The 23,652-nt window shown below is 44.8% G+C and overlaps 1 protein-coding gene across 1 annotated transcript in view; it reads left to right on the top strand.

The window, feature by feature from the left end:
* LOC138526129 (amine oxidase [flavin-containing]-like) overlaps window positions 1–23,652 on the top strand; it is a 569,128-nt gene that overhangs the window by 330,106 nt on the left and 215,370 nt on the right. The window contains exon 5 of the mRNA XM_069636504.1: window positions 2,111–2,202. Coding sequence (XP_069492605.1) covers window positions 2,111–2,202 — 92 coding nt within the window. The remainder of the gene's footprint in view (window positions 1–2,110; window positions 2,203–23,652) is intronic.

Here is a 23,652-nt window from a genome sequence, read left to right on the forward strand (position 1 = left end):
TAGATGGAAGGAACAGGTGAAGTATGTGGATGGAACGGGTGACGTATGTGGATGGAACGGTGAAGTATGTGGATGGAATGGGTGAAGTATGTGGATAGAACGGGTGAAATATGTGGAAGGTACAGGTGAAACATGTGGAAGGAACAGGTGAAATATGTGGAAGGAATGGGTGAAGTATGTGGATGGAACGGGTGAAGTATGTTGATGGAACGGATGAACGGTTGTAGAATGGCTGAAGTGAATGGAAAGGGTGAAGTGGTAGAACGGATAAAGTAGGTGGATGAACGGGTGATGTGTTTGGAACCGGTGAAGTGGGTGGAACCGGTGAAGTGGATGGAACCAGTGAAGTGGATGGAACGTGTGAAATGGGTGGAACTAGTGAAGTGGATGGAACGTGTGAAGATTACGTATGTGGATGGATGATGCATGGAGAAAGGATAACCTGGGTAGAACGAATGAAAGAAGCATTGCATAAAATGGTTGGAGTGCATAAAATGGTTGTAGTGCATAAAATAGCTTGGAATGGATCGGTGTGCCTGGAACGGATTGGAGTGCATGGACGGATTGGAGTGCATGGAACGGATTGTGAGTGCATGGAACGGATTGGAGTGCAAAGAATTGCACAACTTACATGGAATGGTTTGGAGTGCATGGAACGTTTGAAGGAGCATGGAAAAGAACCATTTTGAGTGCTTGAAACGGTCGTAATGCATGGAACAGTCGGAGTACATGGAATAAATGGACTACATGGAACTATTGGAGTGGGCCCGATCTCAAACACCTAAGGTAAACCACCATATCACATCTCCACGCTTACTCTCTTCTTTACACCACCACTCAATTAGAACACAGCGATACTATGACACCATTCGGTATAGCTGTTCTCATACCATCATCTGCCTCATACTCCCCATCACTCTAACTAAACACTGCTGGTTACACACCCTCCATCCTAGGCGTCCTCCTCAGCATAACGCAGCCAGAATCTGTCTGGATAAAAACCTGCCAGAACAAACACATACTCTTGATCTCTCAACCACCACACCTACCGCTAAGAAGCAGCTATCACACGAATGCCACACCGGCTGCACACATATCCGGTGCTCACACGCACCTTTGACTCTCTCTATTCTCTCTACTGACTTGAACTTCGGTTCCCGAGGGCGCTCAACCTACCAACGCCTTGAGACCATACCAATGGTACATAAGGCGCTATATGAATGCAAAGTAACATAACATAACATATGCACTCAGTGAATATTCCCCCCAAAAAGTAGAGTTCAATACAGTCTACCACAATCAATTCAAGCTGAACTACATGTTCTAACATTGCTTTAAGATAATATTGTTCCTAACTTCCTATATTCATAATGATTACGCCCAGTTACAGGAAATGCGAGGAAGGAATACATTGAGCTGCCTTGAGTTCAAAGAGACACACACACACATACACAACCACACACAGACACACGCATGCACACACAGACACACATAACCTCACGTGTCTACAAAATTTGCAAAATGTTAATCATTCAACTTCAAATATTTTTGAACAGGAAAGAGACTGCAGGTCTGTTAGCAGATGTATTTCAGCATACTTTGGATTGGTAAAGGGTGTAATGCAATAGCAGGATTATCATTGTCATGAAATGCAAACCTATGCGATCTTATGAAAACCTCTCATTGATCCAACTGCGCCACCGCCGGGAGAAATTTGGGGGTCGAAACTTTGAAGTTCAGGCACCAAGGGAATGGAACTCACTCCCATTGAACGTAAGAGCATCCTCATCTCTGATGACTTTTAAACCATCATTAAAATCTATTTTTTTAATCTGGTTTAACCCCCTCTGATTCCGTCCCCTCTTCCCTCTTTGCGCTCCGAGGCCCATGGCCGTGCAGCGCATTACAAGAATTTAAATAAATAAATAAATAAATATGCAGTGGGAGCGCAAAGCGACACTCGCAAGAGGTCATTTCCATTCCCACGTAGCATTCCAGACATAATGGCTTTAGTTGATCACCAAAGTATATCACTGACACTCATTGCTAATTATGTTGCTATTTCATAACTTGTAATGACAATGAATGAAATCCATGTCTGTCTCCATAGATCCCAAAGGAAGCTCCCTGGTCAGCTCCGCACGCAGAGGAGTGGGACAAAATGACGATGAAGGATCTGATTGAGAAACTATGCTGGACTGAGTAAGAACCCCTCTTATCTTTGTTTTTTTCTCATGTTGTGAAGGCACCCAAGACCTGGTCAAGGTTACTACAATGTACTTATTGTAATCCATAGCTTTGTTAAGCATTGGCAAGGCCAGATTCTTTTATTTAAAATAAGTATTCATCGTTTTCTATACAAAGAAGATTTCTGAATGACTATCGAAACAGTATTTTAAGGGGACCCTTAAAAGACTTTTGATCATTTGAGGTGTCTTTTTCAATATTAAATACTAGCTCTTCCCCTTAGCAGCAGCCTGTTTGTTCTTATGAACTTGCCACACACAACAACACATGTCCCCAAATGATTCTGTCATTCCACAGACTTCATCTTGAAGATCTAGCAATCATCAAAGCAGCATGCTTGGCACGTGCGGCTGAGGATATTCACCATAATTCTTTGAGATATATGTAAACGGGTGGCTTATAGTTATAATTGTTTTTTTTAATAATGAGCTTAATACCGAAGAAGTTTCTAAGCGCAGACCCAGTATTCAAATCGGTGTTGTTCTGGGTCATCTTGCTTCCAAGACAAGTGCGCTGCCATTGAGCTATAGCACCAGTGTCACAGATTTCACATATTACAAGCTTACGCTGCCTGGATATAATTACATTTAGAAAGAAGCAAATACGTCCCAATCCTGCTCTGACTTCACATCGAAAATCCAGGCAGTGCCCATTTCATGAAAGGACATCATTTCTGAACGTATCTAACCAACTAAAACTGGAAAATCATACTGTGAACATATGTTCCATGTAGCCTGTAAAATGACAGTTCTGTGCAGTAGGAAAGAGCACTGTAAGCTTTTGTGAAGTAAAGTAGAGTACAAGCTGATAAAGTATGGGTCAGCACAGTGTGTAGCGTATGGCCGTGTGAGGCTGCGCCTCTGCCTAAAATGGCTATAGCTGAACATGAGGCGTTAACTATGTATGGGGCTGTAATACTGTTCAAGGCCCGATGGTGGCAGCACATTACCAAGTGGGTACCCAGAGGTGCTCAGGATAGCAGTACATGGGCATGTAGAAGTTCAACTGTGCCCATGATGGTAATAAATGTCATATGAGCCTCACCTGGGAATATGAGTATATATCCAGGCCTCTAATGGCCATGACTGTTTCTGAGGCCTCACCTGGATATATGTTGGCAGTAGTATTGCCTCTTTCCTTATGTTCCTCTTGTCACTTTAGCGGATGCTCTATTTCTCTGTCAATTACCCAATGTGTTCCTTTCCCTCCCATTCAACTTCTCTCCTTCCCCAGGTTTCTTCACCTGTGCTCTACCTCATAAATGCCCTCCCTGCCCCTGTGCCAGCTCTCACTGTGTTTGGAAGGAAACTAAATGAGATGCCTAAGGTGATACAAGCGGATACAGATACGTCCAGTTCTCCGGGGACACTGCAGCAAAGAAAAGCTTATCAACTGTCTTGTGGTGTGACTGGTCAGTCTACTTCTTCTGGGAAATGGTTTGGGCCCTACCAACATGAAACGTACCACACTCAGGGATATTGTAAAGAAGATCTAGGTTACCAGAAAGGAAGAGACGACCGTGCAACTGGATGATACAAAAAAGGTGGCAAAAGGCAAGGGTTCAAATTCAAAACAGCAGGCTTGACTCACAAGCCCTGTCATGTCCTCCAAACCACACCCACTACGCTGGAGGATTGTGAAATTCTGCCATCAATGGGCGAGAATCATGTCTGACAATTTGGTGCCATCTGTTGTGGGAAAAGGACATACAATAGAGTTAAAAAGAGAACCACAAAGAATTACATCTGTAAAGGGGCCACTACAACCGATGGAGCTCCAGCAATAAGGTATGATTCTTTATAACAAAAGGCACCTTTGAAAAGTACCACCTTCGGAACACAACCACGGCATATACTCTATGTTGTCTGGGTGAGAAATCCAGAAGACTGATCCTGACTGACTGTTCCTGTACCTAAGGGTGCTCAACAAATTTATCAAAAAACAAAAATTCTAAATAGTAATGCTCCGAAGTATCATTGCTCTGTTGAAGGAAGGAAACCTCTTAATGTCTTCCGACCTTTAGGGCAGATATTTTCATGTCCCAATTCACAAGAGCCATTACCAGCTGAAAGTTCGGCCATTTCACCTGCTGTCAGCGGATATTCATCAAATGCCTTGCTCTGGTGGTGGTGAACCAGGGATGCAGTGGAAATCATGCCTACCCGTACCCAGATGACTGCCTATGCTGGGGATTACCAAACAAGATACCAAACTATCCAAGGAAGGGTCAATTTGCCCTCTACAATCACTTGGATTCTCGATTAAATTTGACAAATCACTGCTTGCCCCTTTGCAAAATCTGGAATTCCTGGGAGCACATTTCCTCACTCCCGAGTCCATGGCAAGGCTTTGGCAGGGGAGGTTGCAAGTCCCTTTTTCAGAAAATGAACACTTTCCAAACAGAGAGAGTGGTGTCAGTCCTTATGGGAAGGGCTTTGTCATGCATTCCCCTCATTCTGCACTGAATGCAGATTAATGATGCATCCCCTCCAGGAATACCTCTTCAGCAGGTGGTTGCTACCCCAGGGGAGCTGGAAGACAAATAGTGCTGCATCGTGACTTTTGCAGACATTTATATTGGTGGAGTCGAGAGACTAATTCTGTGAGCGGATCCCCACTCAACCACCACAGTAAGAGGAAAAGGATAGTTACGGATTCCTACCTACAAGCGGGGAGACGCCACCTGAGGGGTCTGACAGGGAAAGGACACTGGTCAGAAAATGAGCTGCACTAGACATCAACGTGCTTGAGTTAAGAGCTGCTGGTGGACATTTACATTCATTCTGCCCTTTCTTGAGGGGAAAAGTAATCATAATCATGGCAGACAACCCAACCACAATATTTTACATCTACAAGCAAGGGGGTGGAAACACACCACTCAGACCCTCACACAACAGCACACGATGGACTGCGACCGCATACCACACCAAAAAGCTCAGCGAACAGTGTTAACCGAACTGAAGCTGCCAACAGCACATCACAGCTCCCTTGCTCTTCTCCAAACTTTGTCCTACTAATGCGCCCTAAACCTGTCTTTCAGATCCGCCAGAGTGCCAGGAGACCACTCCGGTGGTGATAGTGCGTGGTACAAATATCCTTTAACATTAACATTAACATTCCCTCTCAGAAAGCACAGCAGCTATGCTAATGGGCCATTTGCAAGGGGATGAACCTGCTGATGTGTCATCGTCTCAGCTGCATAACCTGGCAGCCTATGCTCCGAGCAGTACATCAAAGGCATGCCACAAATAGTGCAAATTCTTTGACAGTGGGGGATGCCACAGGTGCACCTGTTTGCCAAAGAACAACACAGAAAATGAGAACAATTTGCATGGAGGTATCCACGATAGGCCTCAGAGAGGGAGGTGTTCCTGATCCCCTAATCAGAGATGTTCACCTATGCCCTTCCACAGATACCCCGTATCAAGATTGTGTTATCCAACATGACCCAGAACCCGTACAGGCTTATCCTCATAGTGTCTGGGCCAGACAAGCAGGGTATTTCCGATCCGATATATCTGTCGGAATGCAAACCAATCCGCCTCCGACCCACGGTGGATCTCATTCCTAGAGAGGGTGTACAGGTGTACCATTGTGATCCGAGGTCACCTATAGGCGTGACTCATGAATTTTCCATAATTTGGTCACCTGAACATTCCAGAGGAATGCTGTTCTATGAGTCTCTTGACAAGGGTGGACTTCACAACGAAGATCTACCGATGATTAAAATGGAAACGTTTCGGTCTTTGGTATGGGGAGAACAACTTCATCCATTCTCTCTGCTCCTCCTAACCATGTGCGTAAGCCTGGCAGCAACATCCCGCTGCACACTGAAGACCAACAGACCGTCACTTTATTTGTGGGTAACAGTCAAGCAAATCATGAAAAGACTACTTCAGACTTTTCCACCGGTGAGGGCGGTTTCCCCTATTTGCAGTCTCAATATGATCCCAACAAAGCTCATGGAGCCTCTGTTTCAACCAACGCAAAGGGGGACATTACAAATATTTCCTGGAAGGTCGCGTTCCCTGTAACCATTACTTCAATGGGGCGAGAGGGGGAGATTCAAGCTTTGTCCATCAACAAACCATATCAAAGGTTTTTTTCAGGATAAAGTAATTCTCCGTGCCAATCCTAAGCTCCTCCCAAAAGTTCCGACAGGGTTCCATAATAATGCATCAATCCTACCAATGTTTCCCAGCTCTGCCTCTTCCAGAGCGGATGCAGCCATCCATTCTCTGGATGGAAGGCAGGCCCTAAAATATTACATCGTGTCAATGGCAGGGGCCACTGCAAGACATCTGCCCGATGGCTACTTGGGCGGTTCTCCATATCTTCACAAGACACGCATCCAGGGAGAGATGCACAAGTGGGTCGAACAGTGCTCTGACATCTCTTCCAGTAAGGCTAGGCTCATGCCGGCCCTTTCTTCACTATGTGCATAAATTGATGTTTTTCAAGGTTTGCTGCTTTGTATTCTATTCAAGACATGGACATCTATTAAAGATCCAGTACTGGAGAAGGAGTTAGGTACTTACCTGGACCTCCAGTTCTCCAGCATTGCTATCTTTCATAGACTCCCATGCTTGCCTCCCAACTACCCCACTCTGAGGCTCACAGCGTTCAAAGGAAAGGCACTCTAGGCTGTTAGAATCCAAACATGGCCTATGGTGGCAGGGCTAAAGCACTTAATGCCTCATTCGTCTGGGAGCAAATGTGCCAAACATGAGGTAGATAGAGAGAGATTTCAGACGTGACTGCCCCTTTAAAATGGTATCCAGTCATTTTTTTCAACAGGAATTCTGCCGAAGTACTTTGACTGAATTCTGCTGAAAAAAAACTTATCGAATTATATGGAGGCTGGTGGGCATGAGGGTTTAGAACGGATGGGGAGGATCCTGGAGTAGGGAGATTGATGTAGGTAAAGGGGGGGTGGGGATGTGGGAAAGCCCCCCATCCCTCAAATAAAATACATTTGAAGTAAAGTACTTCGGCAGAGTTCCTGTCGAAAAAATAACATAGAACCCTTGAAAATGGCCATTAAGGGTAGCCGAGGATTGCTAGCCTGACATAGACATGGCCCATCAACATTTACAGGAACCCAGAGATGCTGAGGTCTAGGTTTTCAGCCTATGGGAAAAAGTGTATGCTCAATCACTGTTTCTGATTTGGATTGTGGTGATGGGTGCAGCACAGCAGACATTGGGCCCCACATTAAAGTGCATGGCAAGGAACAATGGATAATGTAGCAAGGTGGACAAGGACAAGATGCCATGCCTTTCACTGTAGTTTGATTAACAACCTTTATGCCAATCTCCCTCTGAGCCTCAACATATTTCTCAATGTAACTTTGCTGCCCAGAACACAGAGCCACCTGTAGGTCCCAACTGCAGTTCCATCCTGAACTGGTTGTGCGGCCAAAGATCTCTAAGGGGACACATCAGAGAGAAAGGTATTTGCTCTCTGCATCAATGGGGGTCTATTCATTTTCAAATGTATTAATATGGATGTTATTCTTTTAGCTACAATTTGGTTTCAATTTGCAGTTGGTTAGATTGGCACAAAGAAAGCACCACTGTGGCAATGTACCTTCGTTATTTTCTTATTATTATATTGGTTATTTTTCGCTGTGCCAACATGCAATACAATTCACTTCAGGGTGTAAAAACAAGTAGGTGAGTGGCAGAGTGCATCAGTGGGAGCTGCCAGAGATGGGAATAAGAGAGAGAGTTACAGGTAATTGAAGTCAACATTCCTGAAACACCTGATGGACTGCAAGTGTAACCATTCCCATAGCATTACAGTATGTTCTGATGTGAGAAGATGAGGCTGCAAGGTGATGCAGTAGAGTCTCCTTGGTGTGATTTCTAAATATGAGTCGATTTTTGATGACTATAAAACCACAAGGTAGGTTGTTCCAGAGTAAAGGACCTTGCAAAGCCAGCAGTTATTCTACAAAATTCCTTTTTCTAGTGAGGGTTCTGTAGAGGGGTTCTGATGTGCGCTGCGTGGCACGTGTAGAGATGGCTCGTGGTCCCTGGGATGCTGTCCCTCGCGCAGCGAGTCACCAGAACCATCCTTTGAATGCTCCTGTGTGATACACTGTGTGCGAGACAGCACCCAGCAGATGCATAGGGACCGGAGCAGCAGATGGTGCGGCACCCTTGCCCCGGAGAATCTTTTTTGATAATAAAACTACCCTGGGACCTCTCTTCTCATACCTGCGGTCGTCTGTTCTGATGCGGGGTGGCGAACACCCACAACCTGTGCTTTAAGTGGGCCGGGGCTAGCCGGGCCAAACCCCGGCAGTCTCCAAAAAAGGCTCCCGAGCTGAGGCCCTGCCGGGGCCCACCCAGACAAGCCCCAGCCATGCTGACACCTGAGGCAGCCCGTGTAGGTCTGCACAGTTACATGTGCTGCCTGCAGGTGTCAGCACTTCAGATTAGAAGAAAAGAAATGGGCCTCATTACACGGAAGGCGGTAAGGGTTAACGGTCACCGGTAATGATACCGGTGACCGTTAACCCTTACCGCCTTACTACGAGGTCTCTTTGCGGGTTGGTACTTTAACGCCTGCTTTTTAGCAGGCGTTAAAAACCAACCCGCAAAGGGACCAGGTTGCTAATTAACACCTTCCCCATTCCCATTATGCCCTATGGGGCAAAAATGGGAATGGGGAAGGGCAATGGGGGAAGGGGGAATTACCGCCCCGCCAACCTTGGAATAGGGCGGTAATTCCCCTTTCCTCCAAGGCGGTGCCGGTATTTTACCGGCATGGACCAAGGTGCTAGTAGCACCTTGGTCCACCGCCTACCGTGTAATGAGGCCCATAATAGCCTTTTCTTTTTTTTCTAAACCGAAATGCAGACACCTGCAAGTAGCAGGTGCAACCGTGCAGTGTGGGCTGCCTGATGGCCCTGTACTCTGAAACAGGAGGAAGGCCCTCCTTTTGTTTCTGAGTAAATAGCCGTCACACAGCATGAGGCCCCTGCACTCCTCTACTCAGAAACAAAAAGAGAGCTGGGCTGTCCAACCCTCATCCTGTTTGAGTACAGAGCCATCAGCAGCAGGCAGACCCTTCATTCAAGGAGCCTGTGGTAAAGCATTGCACCACGTGGCTGCTTGAATGAAAAGGCTGCCTGCTGGGTGTGAGCTGGGGCAGACTTGTGTCACACCTTTGGTGCGCCCAGCCCCTTCTTTTGTTTAAAAGGAGGGGCTGGGCGCATCAAAGGTAATAATGCCAGGGCGCCCCAGCTCTGCTTTTTTTAGCAGTCCCCATCACTTAGGCGACGGGGGGGGGCTCGCGATGGGGCGTGGCCTAAGCACACCTGTACCTAGGCCATCCCCCTAACGAGAGCCCCCCTCAATTTCTAAGCCCACTTAAAGCACTGCCCACAACATTTTGGCGACGAGCTTCGAGCTACCTAAATCATGCCGTGCTCTGAAGAATTTCACTCAGGCAGCGCCCTGATTCATGGACTTCTCGTGCCACCTAATGGCAAATGCTGGTATGAAACTGTAGAATTACTAATACTGGATCCTTAAAGAGCTTTAGTTTTTACTTTGCTGGTTTTTGACTTTGGAACTACTGGACCGTTAACGGCTTGGATTGTCTTCTGGGACATCGGGGAGCCACACCAGAAAAATGATGGAAGCAGCAATACAGGCCCACCCCAGACTAGCCCCAGCCATGCTGACACCTGAGGCAGCTTGAGTAGGGCTGCACGGTTACACGAGCTGCCTGCAGGTGTCAGCACTTCAGATTCGAAGAAAAGAAAAGGCATAGCCTATTCTTTTTTTCTAAACCGAAGTGCGGACACCTGCAAGCAGCAGGTGCAACTGTGCAGTGGGGGCAGCCTGATGGCCCTGTACTCTGAAACAGGTGGAGGGCCATCCTTTTGTTTCTGAGTAGATAGCCATCACCCAGCACTAAGCCCCTGGGCTCCTCACACTGGCCGATGGATATTTACTCAGAGCACCAGGGCACCCACATGGTTTTGCTTAGTGGCATATGTTTGCCAGGCCACTTAGCAGACGCTACTGGTCCAATTTGGTCCCTGCGTCAACATTGTTATGGAGAGACCTCATATTTTCCTGCACACAACAACCTGGCGAAAAAGTAGGAGTGCTTGTTGCGGCCCTTTGCGGATTGATGAAGAATTGTGAGTTTGGTATCCTCGCTGACAGTCTTCTGCGTGACCAAACTGTCAGATTTACCGCAGACAAAAAGCTACAGGAATGGTTATTGATGATTAAGGAACTCTCTCTCTTGACCAGGCCATCACCATGGCCAAGGTGGCAGAGCAGTCTTCGACCTACTCAGGAGCCCAGAACACTTCCAAAGGCGAGGTGAACTCTGTGAGCAACGGGTCATCAAGGAACTCCATGGCTCAGCCTTACCTTCCTGCAGAGAGGGCTCAGAACAAGTCTGGTCCCCCACAAGGACCTCGCATTCATGGGGCGAGCATGAAAATTGCATGCTATGCGTGCAGAGAAGGCGACCACTTTTCTACCGACCCCCGCAGTCCTGCTAGAAACACTGTGTGTAGGAATTGCAAGGAGAGAGGGCCCTTGGCCTCACTATGAACTAAGAGGATATCTGTCAAAGGTATCCCAGTTGCATTTCCATCCCAACATATCCTGTTGCCTACATATAATGCCTGACCTTTTCCTATCTTATTAAGATATTGCAGCTGGAGTGTCTAAAGTAGACATAATTTCCAAGTTGATCCTATTCCTAACCATAGGTCAGTGGTTACCCCTGGGGCAGTTGTTAGGAATCTGGCCAAACTACGAAGTGGTCGCACTTCCCACACTTCTCAGAGTGTAACCAAGTCCCAGTTGTGTCCAGCCCATGGACCAGGCATGATTTTGCTGATGGAGGCCCAGATCCTGTTCACATGCCCCTTTGCTGTGAAGGTGCACTCTCGACTGCTACAGGTCCATCGGCTGCAATGCCAGAAGTCTCTCCAGAGCCTCAGATATTCCAGTAATCCCCAAATCATTTGCCAAGATCATTGGCAAGCTGGTATACTGCATATCTTTCTGGATATTCGGGAGTTTCAATTTCCATTAATCGTTCGCCTCTTCACAGGCAATATCCCATTGCAGCATTCGTTCAGAGGACATCTTTCCGTTTATCAGTTGTATAAGCGTGGCTCTCGTGAGCTTACATAGAGTCCCAATAATGGGCAGCTCCCCAATGTTCATGTTGGTGAGCTGTGCCCCACAGATAAGACATGTTGCTCGTTCTAAGCAGCCCAAAGGGCCATCTAACGTTTGCCCCTTGTACATACGCCAAGTTTCAAGAGCAGTGTTTGCCCCATTCCAGATTTCATAGGCTAATTTACTTTTATGTCTTCCTCTGCTGCTGTAGACGTATCGAGGCCCCCCTAATACAATTGGGAAACTGAGTTGAGACCTGAAATGCAGACAAGGGTATAGTAAAAATCATTGTTGCAAAAGTGATCTTCAACATAATATACTGAAATCCTGATCAATCTTAGTGTGTCGTACCACAAATTCAGACTATGCGTCTGCGTGTTTCTCATAAACTCAACAACCTCAAAGTAGGTGTGACTAGAGGCTGAATAGTACAAATTCTATGATCAAACATGGCATTATTGCGACATAAATCATGCAGAGTCCTGGAACACACCCTCACCACCTGAGTATTGTTTCTGGAAGTAACAGTAGTTAGTAAATAGCAATATAGTTGCATACAATTGTTTTAATCCTTTCCCAACACCGCACTCTGATCTTCTGTGTCAGGGGTCTGCAACCTGTGGCTTTCCAGATGATGTGGACTACGACTCCCATAACCTCCCACCATTGACTATGCTGGTTAGAGCCGATGGAAATTGTATTCCAAAGCATCTGAAGAGCCAAAGGTTACAGACCCCTGTCCTATGCTATACTCTCCCGGTACAGTCACAAGATAACATCTTTGGGGTAATTATACTGTGTCAGTGTCTCTACTCTCATTAGCACTGTGACCTCTTCCATCACAAACATTGTATTCATCCCACAATGGCACCAATAATAGATTGTATTCAGATCTCTTGTCTTCCCAATCTAGAGTCTAAATAATATGTTACTTTTGGGACATGGGACGGTTCAGGATACATTTTAGGAGCTGTGGTTGGTTTAGTAGCAGTGGTCATTTTCTTTCGCAAAACATTTGGGGTGGGGTTCAATTTTGAGGATTTGGATTCAGTGATTAAAGCCTGAAGGTAATCCTCTTAGACAGGAACCCTAACCACATTTCTACACCACAATCTCAGCTTCCATTGAGATCACATGTTCCGCCTTGCCAAGGGACTATAATTCTTGTCCTGTCCCATGGCAGGCCTCCATATCAGAGGTGGCTGCCATATTTCAGAGATTAGAACTTTGCATTATTTCATAGGAAGAGGCATCAGAGTCATTAGAAACCAGGAGAGAATCCAATATAACCGAGATGCATAAAGCAGCCATTTCCATATTTAACTGACTAGTGCAGCAGTCGGTTTTCAGTGGGTCACATGGACCCACATAGGTTGCCCCTGTACCTTAATGGCAGCATTTGAGAACAACAAAGCCTGTTGGGGGCCCTTCCAGTAGGGAGGCAATGCCAACTTCCTCTAGTGTATCTTCAACAGTTCAAAATTGCCTGGCTCCATGTAGTGGCGGGTACGAGGGGTTCTTTTGGCAGAGCTGCCTTGGCCTGGTTATGTACAAAACTGGCAGAATACATTAAGGACTTCACATTCCCCTGTAATTTCTCATCAGTTAAGTGCAGACTAACATCAACAAATTTTACAGGTGGGTTTGAGGGAGCCTCATTGGCCACCCATGTACGATTGTGTTAGGGCTGAGCCCTCTATTCCCTCTGGTAGTTATCTTCATACTGAATAATACAAGGGGCATAGTGTCAGACCACTTTTGCCATGTTTCCTGTGAGGTCTTTCCTAACTTATTTCTGATGATGCTGTCTTTCCTCTCTGCTCCACCTGCTGACTGGGGATGGTGTGGACAATATAAATTATGTTGCACATTCATAGTTGTCACGAGAGTTTTCACCTCATTATTGACAAAGTATTACCTGTAGTCTCTGTTAATAGTAACAGGAATACCAAACCTGGGCACAAAATCTTAGACCAATATCTAAAACAATGTTACACAATTTGCCTTTCAACAGGGGTATGTGTCCACCCACCCAGAGAACACATCCATAATCACAAGGAGATACTGACATTTATTGCAACAGAGAAGTTGAAGAAAAATCAATCTGAAGACCACAAAAGGGCCGTAGAGAAGAGGATGTGCTCCTTTGGTTGCAAGAACGCTGTTCCCCACATTATTCTGGAGGTAGATAATGCAATGTCTGCAATATTCCTGAGCCATTATGGGGAACTCGTAGGCAAAGCAGGACTTGCTCAATGGCATAATCATTGCTTCCTTTTCCACATGGGCTCAGCTATGGTACACCCTGACAAGATGAGCCGATAATATTTTTGGTGCCACTAATCAACCATGGCCATCCCTGCACAGAGAAGTTTTGGTAAATTGACAGCCCTTTCTTGTCCAGCTAACTTTCTCACTGGAGGGGGCATGTTCTTGCATCTGTGCCAAATCGTCAGTTTCTTAAATGGGGAGGTGTCAGACTTGACCTTAAAAGCGAGAATGTATTCACCTTTTGTGGTGGATACAGCAGCCGGTTTTGTTGTAAAGTCTGCAAAAACATTGGCAGAGCTAATGTCATCATCTAAAGGCTGATGAGCGACATACTTGATTATAACTATTTTTCAGGAAGCATAAGGGTTTCTAGGGGTGCCTTTATATGCTGGCACCTTTTAATGGGGGTCCCTGTCATTGCCAAGTATCTCCTCTACGTTCAAAGATCCCCAAAGTCTTGGGCTTCCCCAAAGGCATATCTCAAATCCATATACATGTGTACAGACTTTTTAGCAGCTAGTCTGCATGGCCTAGGGAGTGTCACTAGCTCTGTGACCCACCCAGAGGTCACCTGGGATAACTTACTGCTCTCTACCACCTCCCCAGGCTCACATACTGGAAACCTGCAACCAACACCCATTTTGATCTTGGTAACACAACCCATCCACAAAGTAAATCGGATCTGCCTTGGGATGAGAACATCAGTTAAGTTAGTTTGGGGATCAGTAGGAAACCTCTATCAGCACAATCATGGGGTTCTGTATCATGTGGAGGAGTGAGAAGCAAAAATGCTGGGTTTGATACCCAGCATCTCATTAGAATAACATTGGAGGTGTTCAAAAGGAGTTTTTCATATTTGCTAATCCCTTATATGGACATGCGCTGTGTTTTGTTTTTCAGCAACAAGCACACAACTGAGTGTGGGTTTGCAATGTCTAAAGGTTTGCAAGTTGGCATTCCATCTGTGACTGGGTCTAGTTCTTTACCACAGGTGTATGGTGAATGCCATGTCTCTGGGTAAGGACAGCGGAAGCAAAACCATTTCTCATGTGACAGTATTGTTCAAATCCCTTATTGTAATCTGGAAGCCCCACTGTTCTTCATTTTGCTAAATGCTTCCCCAGCTTCTGCAGCCCAATGAAGTGGCTCTATATTGTTAACTCATGTGTGCTGCTCTAGATGCCTAACAATCTCTATATATCCCAGAATCCATTGCCGGGCAAATACCCTAATACCCCTAAACATGCTCTCATCTAAGGGACTGTTTGGGGCCTTGGAATTTTGTATACTGCCTCCTTCCGGGAGGTAGCTATTGATTGGAGGCCTTCAGTACTATCATGATCCAAATAGCATACGCTTTGCCTACACAATTGTAATTTCTGTCTTGATGTCTTCTTTCCTTTGTCTGCTAGTGCAGTCATCAATACTTGTGGGTCTGGCTTGCATGGCTCATGGAATGGTGAAGCTATCAGTGGGTCGTCAATGTATTGGACCAGCAAAGACTTCCCATTACATTATATGTCATTTAAATCTTCCTACATTTGCCAGGAAAAGAGGGTAGGTGACTCAGTCTACTCATGAAGCATCCTGGTCCATGTGTGCTGGATTCCTCTGTGTGAAAATGCAAACAAGTATTGACTTCCTTATGTATGGGGACAGGGAAGAATGCTGAGCACAGACCCACTATTGTGAAATGGGTAGCTCCTACCACATGCATGGCTCTCAGATCTTGAACAAAACCGTGTTTTTTCCCCTGGCTTCTTCACAGACAATATTGTGGTATTGCGTGGACTAGTAGTTAGGACAATTATACCTTGATTCTGTGGTAATGGAATACTGGGGTTGATTCCCTGCCTGTCTTCTGGCTTTAATGGGTACTAGGAAATGCGTGGCAGCCTCTTTAAGGGATCTACTTTTATCGTAACAGTGCAAATGCATCCTACCTCATTGTCATGTGTTTAGCACAAAGAAGCTGGTATAGAGTTCGTCAATGGTTTCAAATCATCTGGCTGCTTGGGGATGTTCCCTCCAGATGCATCTGGAGAGTTTCAAGGACAGCTCTGCATTCTTATGGGGGAGCATTTAAGAATGCCATATCTGGGGTGCAATATAGAGTGCACCTGATCTTACACAAAAGATGCCAAAATAGCAAATTAACTGTGGGTTGAATGGCTTTGAAGGAATGCATGTGTGTCAGTAATAAGTCCTAACGTGATCAGGATGGGTTTGGTTACTGAGCATGCGACTTATTTATTTAATACCCCTACTGCCTTCACAGTGTCAGTATACACTGGCACATCTGGGAAACTGTCCAGATGCAGAGCTTATTTGCTAGTCCTAGTGTCTACTAGGCAGTGTATAGGTATTCCTTCTACACTACATTGTACAGATGAACAATCCTGATCTATCAGTATTAAGGTATCCATTGGGACCTCACCCTCCTGATGTAGTCATAACTGAGCTTGACCCACCTTGGAAATGAAAGGGGATCCTGGGGCATTGGCAGAGAAATTTGGATTTGGGAAGGGAGCTGAAGCTTTCTGATTTGTGTCTCTGATTAGTGTCAGGGAAGGGCACTGTGTTGTCGACAAGGGAACCTTGGGTGGTGTTCTTTGATGGATTTCCCTAGAAATAGGGTCACTGTGGTCGATATGGGCACTCGTTCTTCCAATGCCAAACTTGTTTACAGTAATTGCACACTAGCGGGTTTGTCTGTACTCCCCACAGTCCCCATTGTCTTTGCTGATCCTGCTGAACCCACTGTCATTGCTGATCCGATGGACCCCAGTGTCCCTGCGAGACCTGCTGCTGACCCGTTTAGCCACCCACCTTCCCCACATTTACCGCTTGTCCCAGAGGCAGGTCTCCTCTTCTCCTATTTTGGCTTTTTCCTCTTCTCGGAGCAGCATTTTGCACAGTCTGCTTTGTCCCTGTATGTTCTACATTTGGAGGGACATTAGTTCTCAAAAGTCTTTCTTTAGTTCCTGACATGCTACACAATGGTTCACCACCGCCACTAGCACGGCTAGGGGTTTTAATCTGCTACCCAATGTACACGTTCTTTAATTGTGCTTGCACTTTGGGTACTAGACATTCTACAAAAGATGTGGCTATCGTCACAGTGCTAGATTCCTCACTATGGGACCCTTGATTTCCCCAACTAGAAAAGAAATACAGATAACAGGCAGGCCACCGTCTAGCATCTTTGTTTAACAGAATGTTAGTGCATTCAGGCTAATCCAGATGGATAGATATTATTTATTTATTTATATAAATGTTATAAAGCACTAGCTGCGGCCCAGAGGCATCTAGGCGCTAGGAACGCTAGGAAAGCAGCAAGTGAGCTAGAACCGCTGTAAACAGCAAAGGACAAAAAATAACAATATTTAAAAAAGATAGGTTTTTAAGGCTTTCCAGAAGCCCAAGTGATCACTAACCTACCATAGCTGAACTTGGAGAGAGTTCCACATACCAGGTGCAAGAGTTGAGAAAGCTCGACTCCCTGCCCATACTCTGTGGAATCGTGGGACTGTCAGGAGTTTCTGTGAATCCGACCGAAGAGCGTCAGAGGTGAGGCCTGATGAATTGCATGGTGAGCTATTGCAGGCGCCCTCCCCGTCTTTATACGTGTAAAGAAAAAATTAGACACTCCCCAGACGGGGAATAAGGCTAAGAGGACAGGTTGCGTGAGTTCAAAAAATATTTTATGTAATTTGCATCCAAAGAACTCTGCTGCCTGAGAGCGCTCTAACAAATATTACGGTTACATCACATTATAAGGGTACATTTCATCACACATGACGTAATTAGTGTAGGGTGTCAAAGCGGTACATGATTGGTTGGACAATATAGGCACATATGGCGATGACATCATGGTTCCATCTTGATTGGTTGTTCCTTTGCCAGGAGGATGGACTTCGCATGATCTGTCGCCGGTGTCCAGGAGGGGTGAAGGTCGGGTTGCTGTGAGGTGGGATGATCACTCGACTAAGCTAACATAATACATCTCTATGAAGCATGCGCTAAATAAATACTTTGAAATGCGTTTGAACAAATCACTGTAAACCGATAAATGTCTTATACTTATTTACATCGTCCATATATGTGACTTCTATGGAGCATCATGTTGAAAGGGCTCTGACCATTACAATAACATTGATTGAAGCTCGGGTCTGGACTAATAAAGATTCTAAGCCATGCTGGTATGTGTTAGTATTGGGGAGCGATATATGGTGACAGAGGTGTAATGTTAGTTGGGGTCTGCTTGGTGGGCATCATGGTGGGGTCACACATTTGGTACATCAAGTGGATTCCTTGCAAGGACACAGGGTTACATTGGCAGTCATTTTCCAATGGCGAGGGTGAGGGGGCATGGACAGATTTGTGGAGATGGATGCTTGGCTCAAACCGGTTCATACGCAGGGCAGTGATCTCAGAGGAAGAGTGGGTTGTTACATTGGTTCTTTGTTGCAATTACCTCTGGCTTCAGCATGAGAATGGAACCGTAGAGTTTTCCAGACACAGTGAGAGGAAAGGTGGGGACCATGTGCGCTGTGTGCGCTGCGCTGCAAAGGGGAGAGAAGCATTTTCGTACGATCGCAGTGAGGCCTAGTTACCAAGATGACGTCAAGGGGGCACAAAGATGGATGCAATGTGTCCTGCGCGATGGTCCCTTCTACACAGATGCCAGCCAGTGCTGACATTGCATAAGGGCACGAGGGCACCCCCCACCATTGGAGGCACATGGTCCAAGTTTGTACTCAGGAAAGGAGTGACGGGGGGCCTACTGGCCCCTCACTCCCACACATTCCCCCCTTTCATTACATTTAAAGTAACTAACTATTAGTTTCTTTTATTCTCCCTTCGATAACACTCAGCTTCAGCTACTGCTTCATCCCAGACTGGTTTACATTTTATGGGCATCCATGCTCTACATACACTTTTCAGGCTATGCCCTTTCCTCACATATTCATCAGGGGTACATGTCATATAAATCCCTCCATCCCCATCCAGGTCCACCCATACTTCATTGTACCATTGTAGCTCTCTTGGTTCTTTTATGGTAGTGTGATATAGGTTGTCGACCCTATCCTCATTCTGATGGTATACTGCTGTCATGCGATACTTTGGTGTAGTAAGTCCCCCAGTTTGCATTTGGGCATCTATCATAGTTGTTACCGTTGCCTGTCGGCCCATCGTTAGCATCATCCTAGCTGAATTAGGCATAGATTTTGCACAGCATCGGATACCTAATTGGCAAACACAGAAAAATAGCATTATGAAGACGATGATGGGAATGAAAATTTTCATCACAGTGTTGAACCAGGATGGTATCCAGCTGAACATGTTGTCAAACCAGGTAGTTGGTTCTACCCCCCCTTCTTTCGACATTCTTTCTCCCAGGCTGTGTACTGCTGATATGACGTGGGAGAGTGTTCGCATCTTCAGATGGCACAAATGTGCAACATGCACTCCCGATTTTTTGGCAAACACCACCATCCATTGCCGTGAGGAGATCTAAGACGTACCGGTTCTGCATTGTCATTAGGCGCAAAGCACAGAGTTCCACCTTTATTACGTTGAATCCCTCTTCAATGTCGTTGGCCAGTTGGATCAGCTCCCAGCGCAATATTTGTAACCACTTGGCGTTGGTTCGTGCCTGGAGCCCTGGTATTAGGAGCGATGCAAAAAATGTCTGTGCGGAGTTGAAAAGCTTGTATTTCGGTGGGATTGCGGCAAGAAGGGCAGATGATTCAGAGGAGATGTAGTTGGATGATCTCCTTTTACGAGAGAGTTTGTTTTTCTAGTCATTTTCTGACAACAGTTCATACACTGGGGGCTCTTACTTCTGATCAGGGCGCTGCCGATGCATCAGCCGATTGCCCTGCTGCCAATACGCCAGCCGATTCACCTTTCCCACCTTGGGTGTGGCTTTCTGGTATTACCATCAGAGCCAAATGTAGGGTTGCAAGGGCGCAAGTCCCTTTCCATGACGCTGGGAGATGCAGGTATGCTTGTTTTTCCAAAGATCCAATACATGCCCGTTAGGGCCGCTATTCCCTTCTTCATATCTGGAATTATGATTGTCTTATTGCATTGCCATGGGCACTTTTCCCTCTCCATGGAAGCATAGTTCATTTGGTATTTCTTTCTGCGTTTTGATCGGTTTTTCTAGTGCTGTGATCCATGTGAGTTTGGCAATGTGCTGAGACCACACGGGTGTGCATGTTTCTTTTATCCATTGAAAATTCTCTTCAGTCAGTCCTCTAAGTACCTCAGCTTTGCACTCGATCGTTTCATCATGCCTCATAATCAACATAAGTACCATGTTCTAAGATGCTGAATGCTTATGGTACATTTTTTGGTGGGAAAATATATTGGCACGAGCTGCATGAGACATTTTTACGCAGTAAAACCTACAACGTGGGCAAATGAAAATGGGAGCCCATTTTCAGGCCCGGAAATGGAAAGAAATTACTCGGGGAACCCTCTCCACTTTAGGGGATGGTGGACAGTGCTGTAGGACGAGGGACGTGGCCCCAGGTCAGATCACGCAACTCAGTATCTCGTCATGGAACCCAAGTCTGGTGATTTGCATAAAGAAGAGCATGTTGGGAACATAATAAACACAATTTCAAACATGTCTGTAATAGTGATTCAGAAAGAAAATCCTTTAGACGAGTAATGTAAATTGGACTCAAATTTTTATTATTGCCCACCATACTCGCCCTAACACCAACAAAGAAAGTATGTAAATTGCACCTATATGCCATTTTGTGCAGCTTTTCAACAGGCTGTGGTGCTGTGTCTGTTTCTAACTTGAATCGTGCGCGTGAGAGTCCTCTAAAGTGCAGGCTGCTTGTGCATGAGACTGGCTCAGAACAGATCTGGGAGTTTCTTGGTCTGGACCCTGGGACTCCAAGTTCCGCAGCACTCTAGTAAGGCAACCTTTCCTGGAGCCGGAGCTCCTTCTAGTTCAGGCCCAATTCCTGTGCTGGCTTTTTCTATTTACTAAACTGTTATAGAGGCATGTAGCTAGTGTGCATGGTAAAGAGTGGGCATTGGTTAGTGTTTGATTAAGGTGGGGTGACTTTAGGGGGGCTAGAGGAATGTTACAGAACCACTGGAGCCCCCAGAGTACCCATCAGCTTGCTTGGAACGTGGGCCATTAATAGTTCAGTTCAGTGTATTACCAATTCGACATATCGTCATAGGCAAACACACAATAGCATAGCTCATGTAATGAATACATAAATCACATAGATAAAATCCAAAAATATAAAATCACTTAAAATGCTTTAAGATCAGACAAAAATAAAGTTCTTGTGCTTGGACAGTTATGGCAAAACCTTATGTAACAATGGTCCGACTCAACCTTTAAATATATATATATATATATATATTCAATGAAAAAAACATTGTTAAGGGGACGTTATGGTTAAGTTGCACTAATAAAAACCTATGAAATTCACTGAAAAAACTTTGTTAAAGGGACATTATGATTAAGTTGGATTAATAAAAACCTATGAAATTCAATGAAAAAACTTTGTTAAAGGGACGTTATGGTGGACGTTATGGTTAAGTTGCACTAATAAAAACCTATGAAATTCAGTAAAAAACGTTGTTAAAAGGACCTTATGGTTACAAGTAAAATCGGAAAAACCCTGAAATTCGCCAGTTATGGTAAACTAAGCAACCATAACTCGCGCCATCACCGTGCACTGCTAAGACTAACACCCAGGACATCAAAGATGACATCACAAATATAATTGATGACATCACTGATGACATCACATGTGCATTTACTTTTCATACATGGGGTTGTGAATGTAATGTTGGCAAAAAAGTATCAGGGATTATCGGGAGATGTGTAATAAACTAAATACTTCATTATGCAATGTAGTGTTTTAAAGAACATTCCATTGCAGTGTTCTTTCTAGTACAGGAACCTACTAAAGAAAAATGTAGCATACACCACAGAGGTGTGATATTTGTAATTTTCCAAAGTTATATAAAAAATTGGTGAATGCTTCTGTATCAGACGTTTCCGTACTGTGAAACATGTACTAAGTAGCTAATAATGCATCACTTACTACATATTTCTACTAATACACACAAAACATAAATGGAATACAATGCATACAAATATGGGGCTTATATATGGAGAGTAAAGTAAGCAAACAAGAGGCAGTATCATTAGCAACTGTGTATAATCTACATGATTGTATTCACGCACAAAAATGATTTCTGTGTTTCAGGCTTGCTTCTTCCCCTACATATGTACATCGTAAAATGCGATTAAATTCTAAGGAAAGTAGTGTAAGAACATGTGAGAATAGCAATATCTATAAATGTAATACCTTTTGAAAGTTAAGTTTCTGACTGTCAATGAATAGAACCACCTGGCCTAGATATGGCAGTGAACAAAAAAGAAGGGGCTAGACATGTGATGTCATCAGTGATGTCATCAATGATATTTGTGATGTCATCTTTGATGTCCTGGGTGTTAGCCTTAGCAGTGCACAGTGGTGGCACGAGTTATGGGTGCTTAGCTTACCATAACTGGCGAATTTCAGGGTTTTTTCAATTTTACTTGTAACCATAACGTCCTTTTAACAACGTTTTTTTACTGAATTTCATAGGTTTTTATTAGTGCAACTTAACCATAACGTCCCTTTAACAAAGTTTTTTCATTGAATTTCATAGGTTTTTATTAGTCCAACGTAATCATAATGTCCATTTAACAAAGTTTTTTCAGTGAATTCCAAAGGTTTTTATTAGTCCAACTTAACCATAACGTCCCCTTAACAAAGTTTTTTCATTGAATTTAATAGGTTTAATAGGTCACCTTAAAACTCTGCCATTTCACACCTTCTAGAATCATTTTTAACACTTCTATACACTTTCTGCAACTAGCTTTGCGTCCGTAGACGTCTACGAACATCTGACTTCATTGCAGACTTTCCGGACAGTGCCACATGACCATACGCTGGTGCGCAGCATGATGACGTGTCCAAGAACACCTCCGCACTTCACGATAAGATCCGTCCTTCGTGAACTGCATTTTCTACTGATCTAGGAACTTTCAACTTATAAATTTCCCTTGCACACCCCCTACACCTTTTCGTACTCATTATCCATTACCAATCTAGTACACAGTACATACTTGGAAGAATGTTATCAAAACTGCTATTTATCTTAAAAATGGCATCAGTTATTGCCATCCCTCCTCCCCAAGAGCCACCACCACCACCAGCTGGAGGACCTTCACAACAAAAAAAGCGCAGTACTTTCAAAGACAATGAAGAGGACCAAGAAGATGAGGTAGAGGAAGTGCCTACGTCTAACACCAAGATCAAATCATGGGTGTGCCAGTTCTTTGCTACTGTTGGGAGTGTACCAAAGGCTAAAGCTACCAAAGTGAAATGCACTGAGTGCAATTTTGTACTCAGTCGCTGAATACCTGGACAGTACTTCTACAGGACCGCCACCACAACAAATCCAATGACCGTAATGCTCTCAGAAAGGTTATTTCTTTCTCAGTAAGTAGTAAGCTGTCTTCCTCCACCTCATCTTCCTCAACAAATGCTGTAACCACACAGCCTGATGTCTGCGGGCGTTGGTGCGTTATAAATAAATATATAAATAAATAAGGAGGGCTACGGACCATTATCATCCATTGCAGACCCTGAAATGGGGGATAAAGGCCATTAGCACCCCTGATTCCCAAAGCGGGAACCCACGGTGCTGAAACATAGATTTTTCTTCCTATAGCGGGACACCTGCAGTGTCCCGCTGTAAGAAGGAAGGAAAATCCTTTTCCAAGACAGCCAACATAGAAAGAGAAAGCAGGGCTCCGTACACAGTCCTTCTTCCCTTGCCATGGCAGTCTGCAAAACCCTATGAACATATTACCAAAAGCACTTTTTTTCCCTTTCAAACCTATCCTAACTTTTAATAACTTTACCAC

The sequence above is a fragment of the Ambystoma mexicanum genome, chromosome 7p, assembly GCF_040938575.1.
Source record: "Ambystoma mexicanum isolate Mex_15411 chromosome 7p, UKY_AmexF1_1, whole genome shotgun sequence".
In the NCBI taxonomy this organism is placed as follows: domain Eukaryota; kingdom Metazoa; phylum Chordata; class Amphibia; order Caudata; family Ambystomatidae; genus Ambystoma; species Ambystoma mexicanum.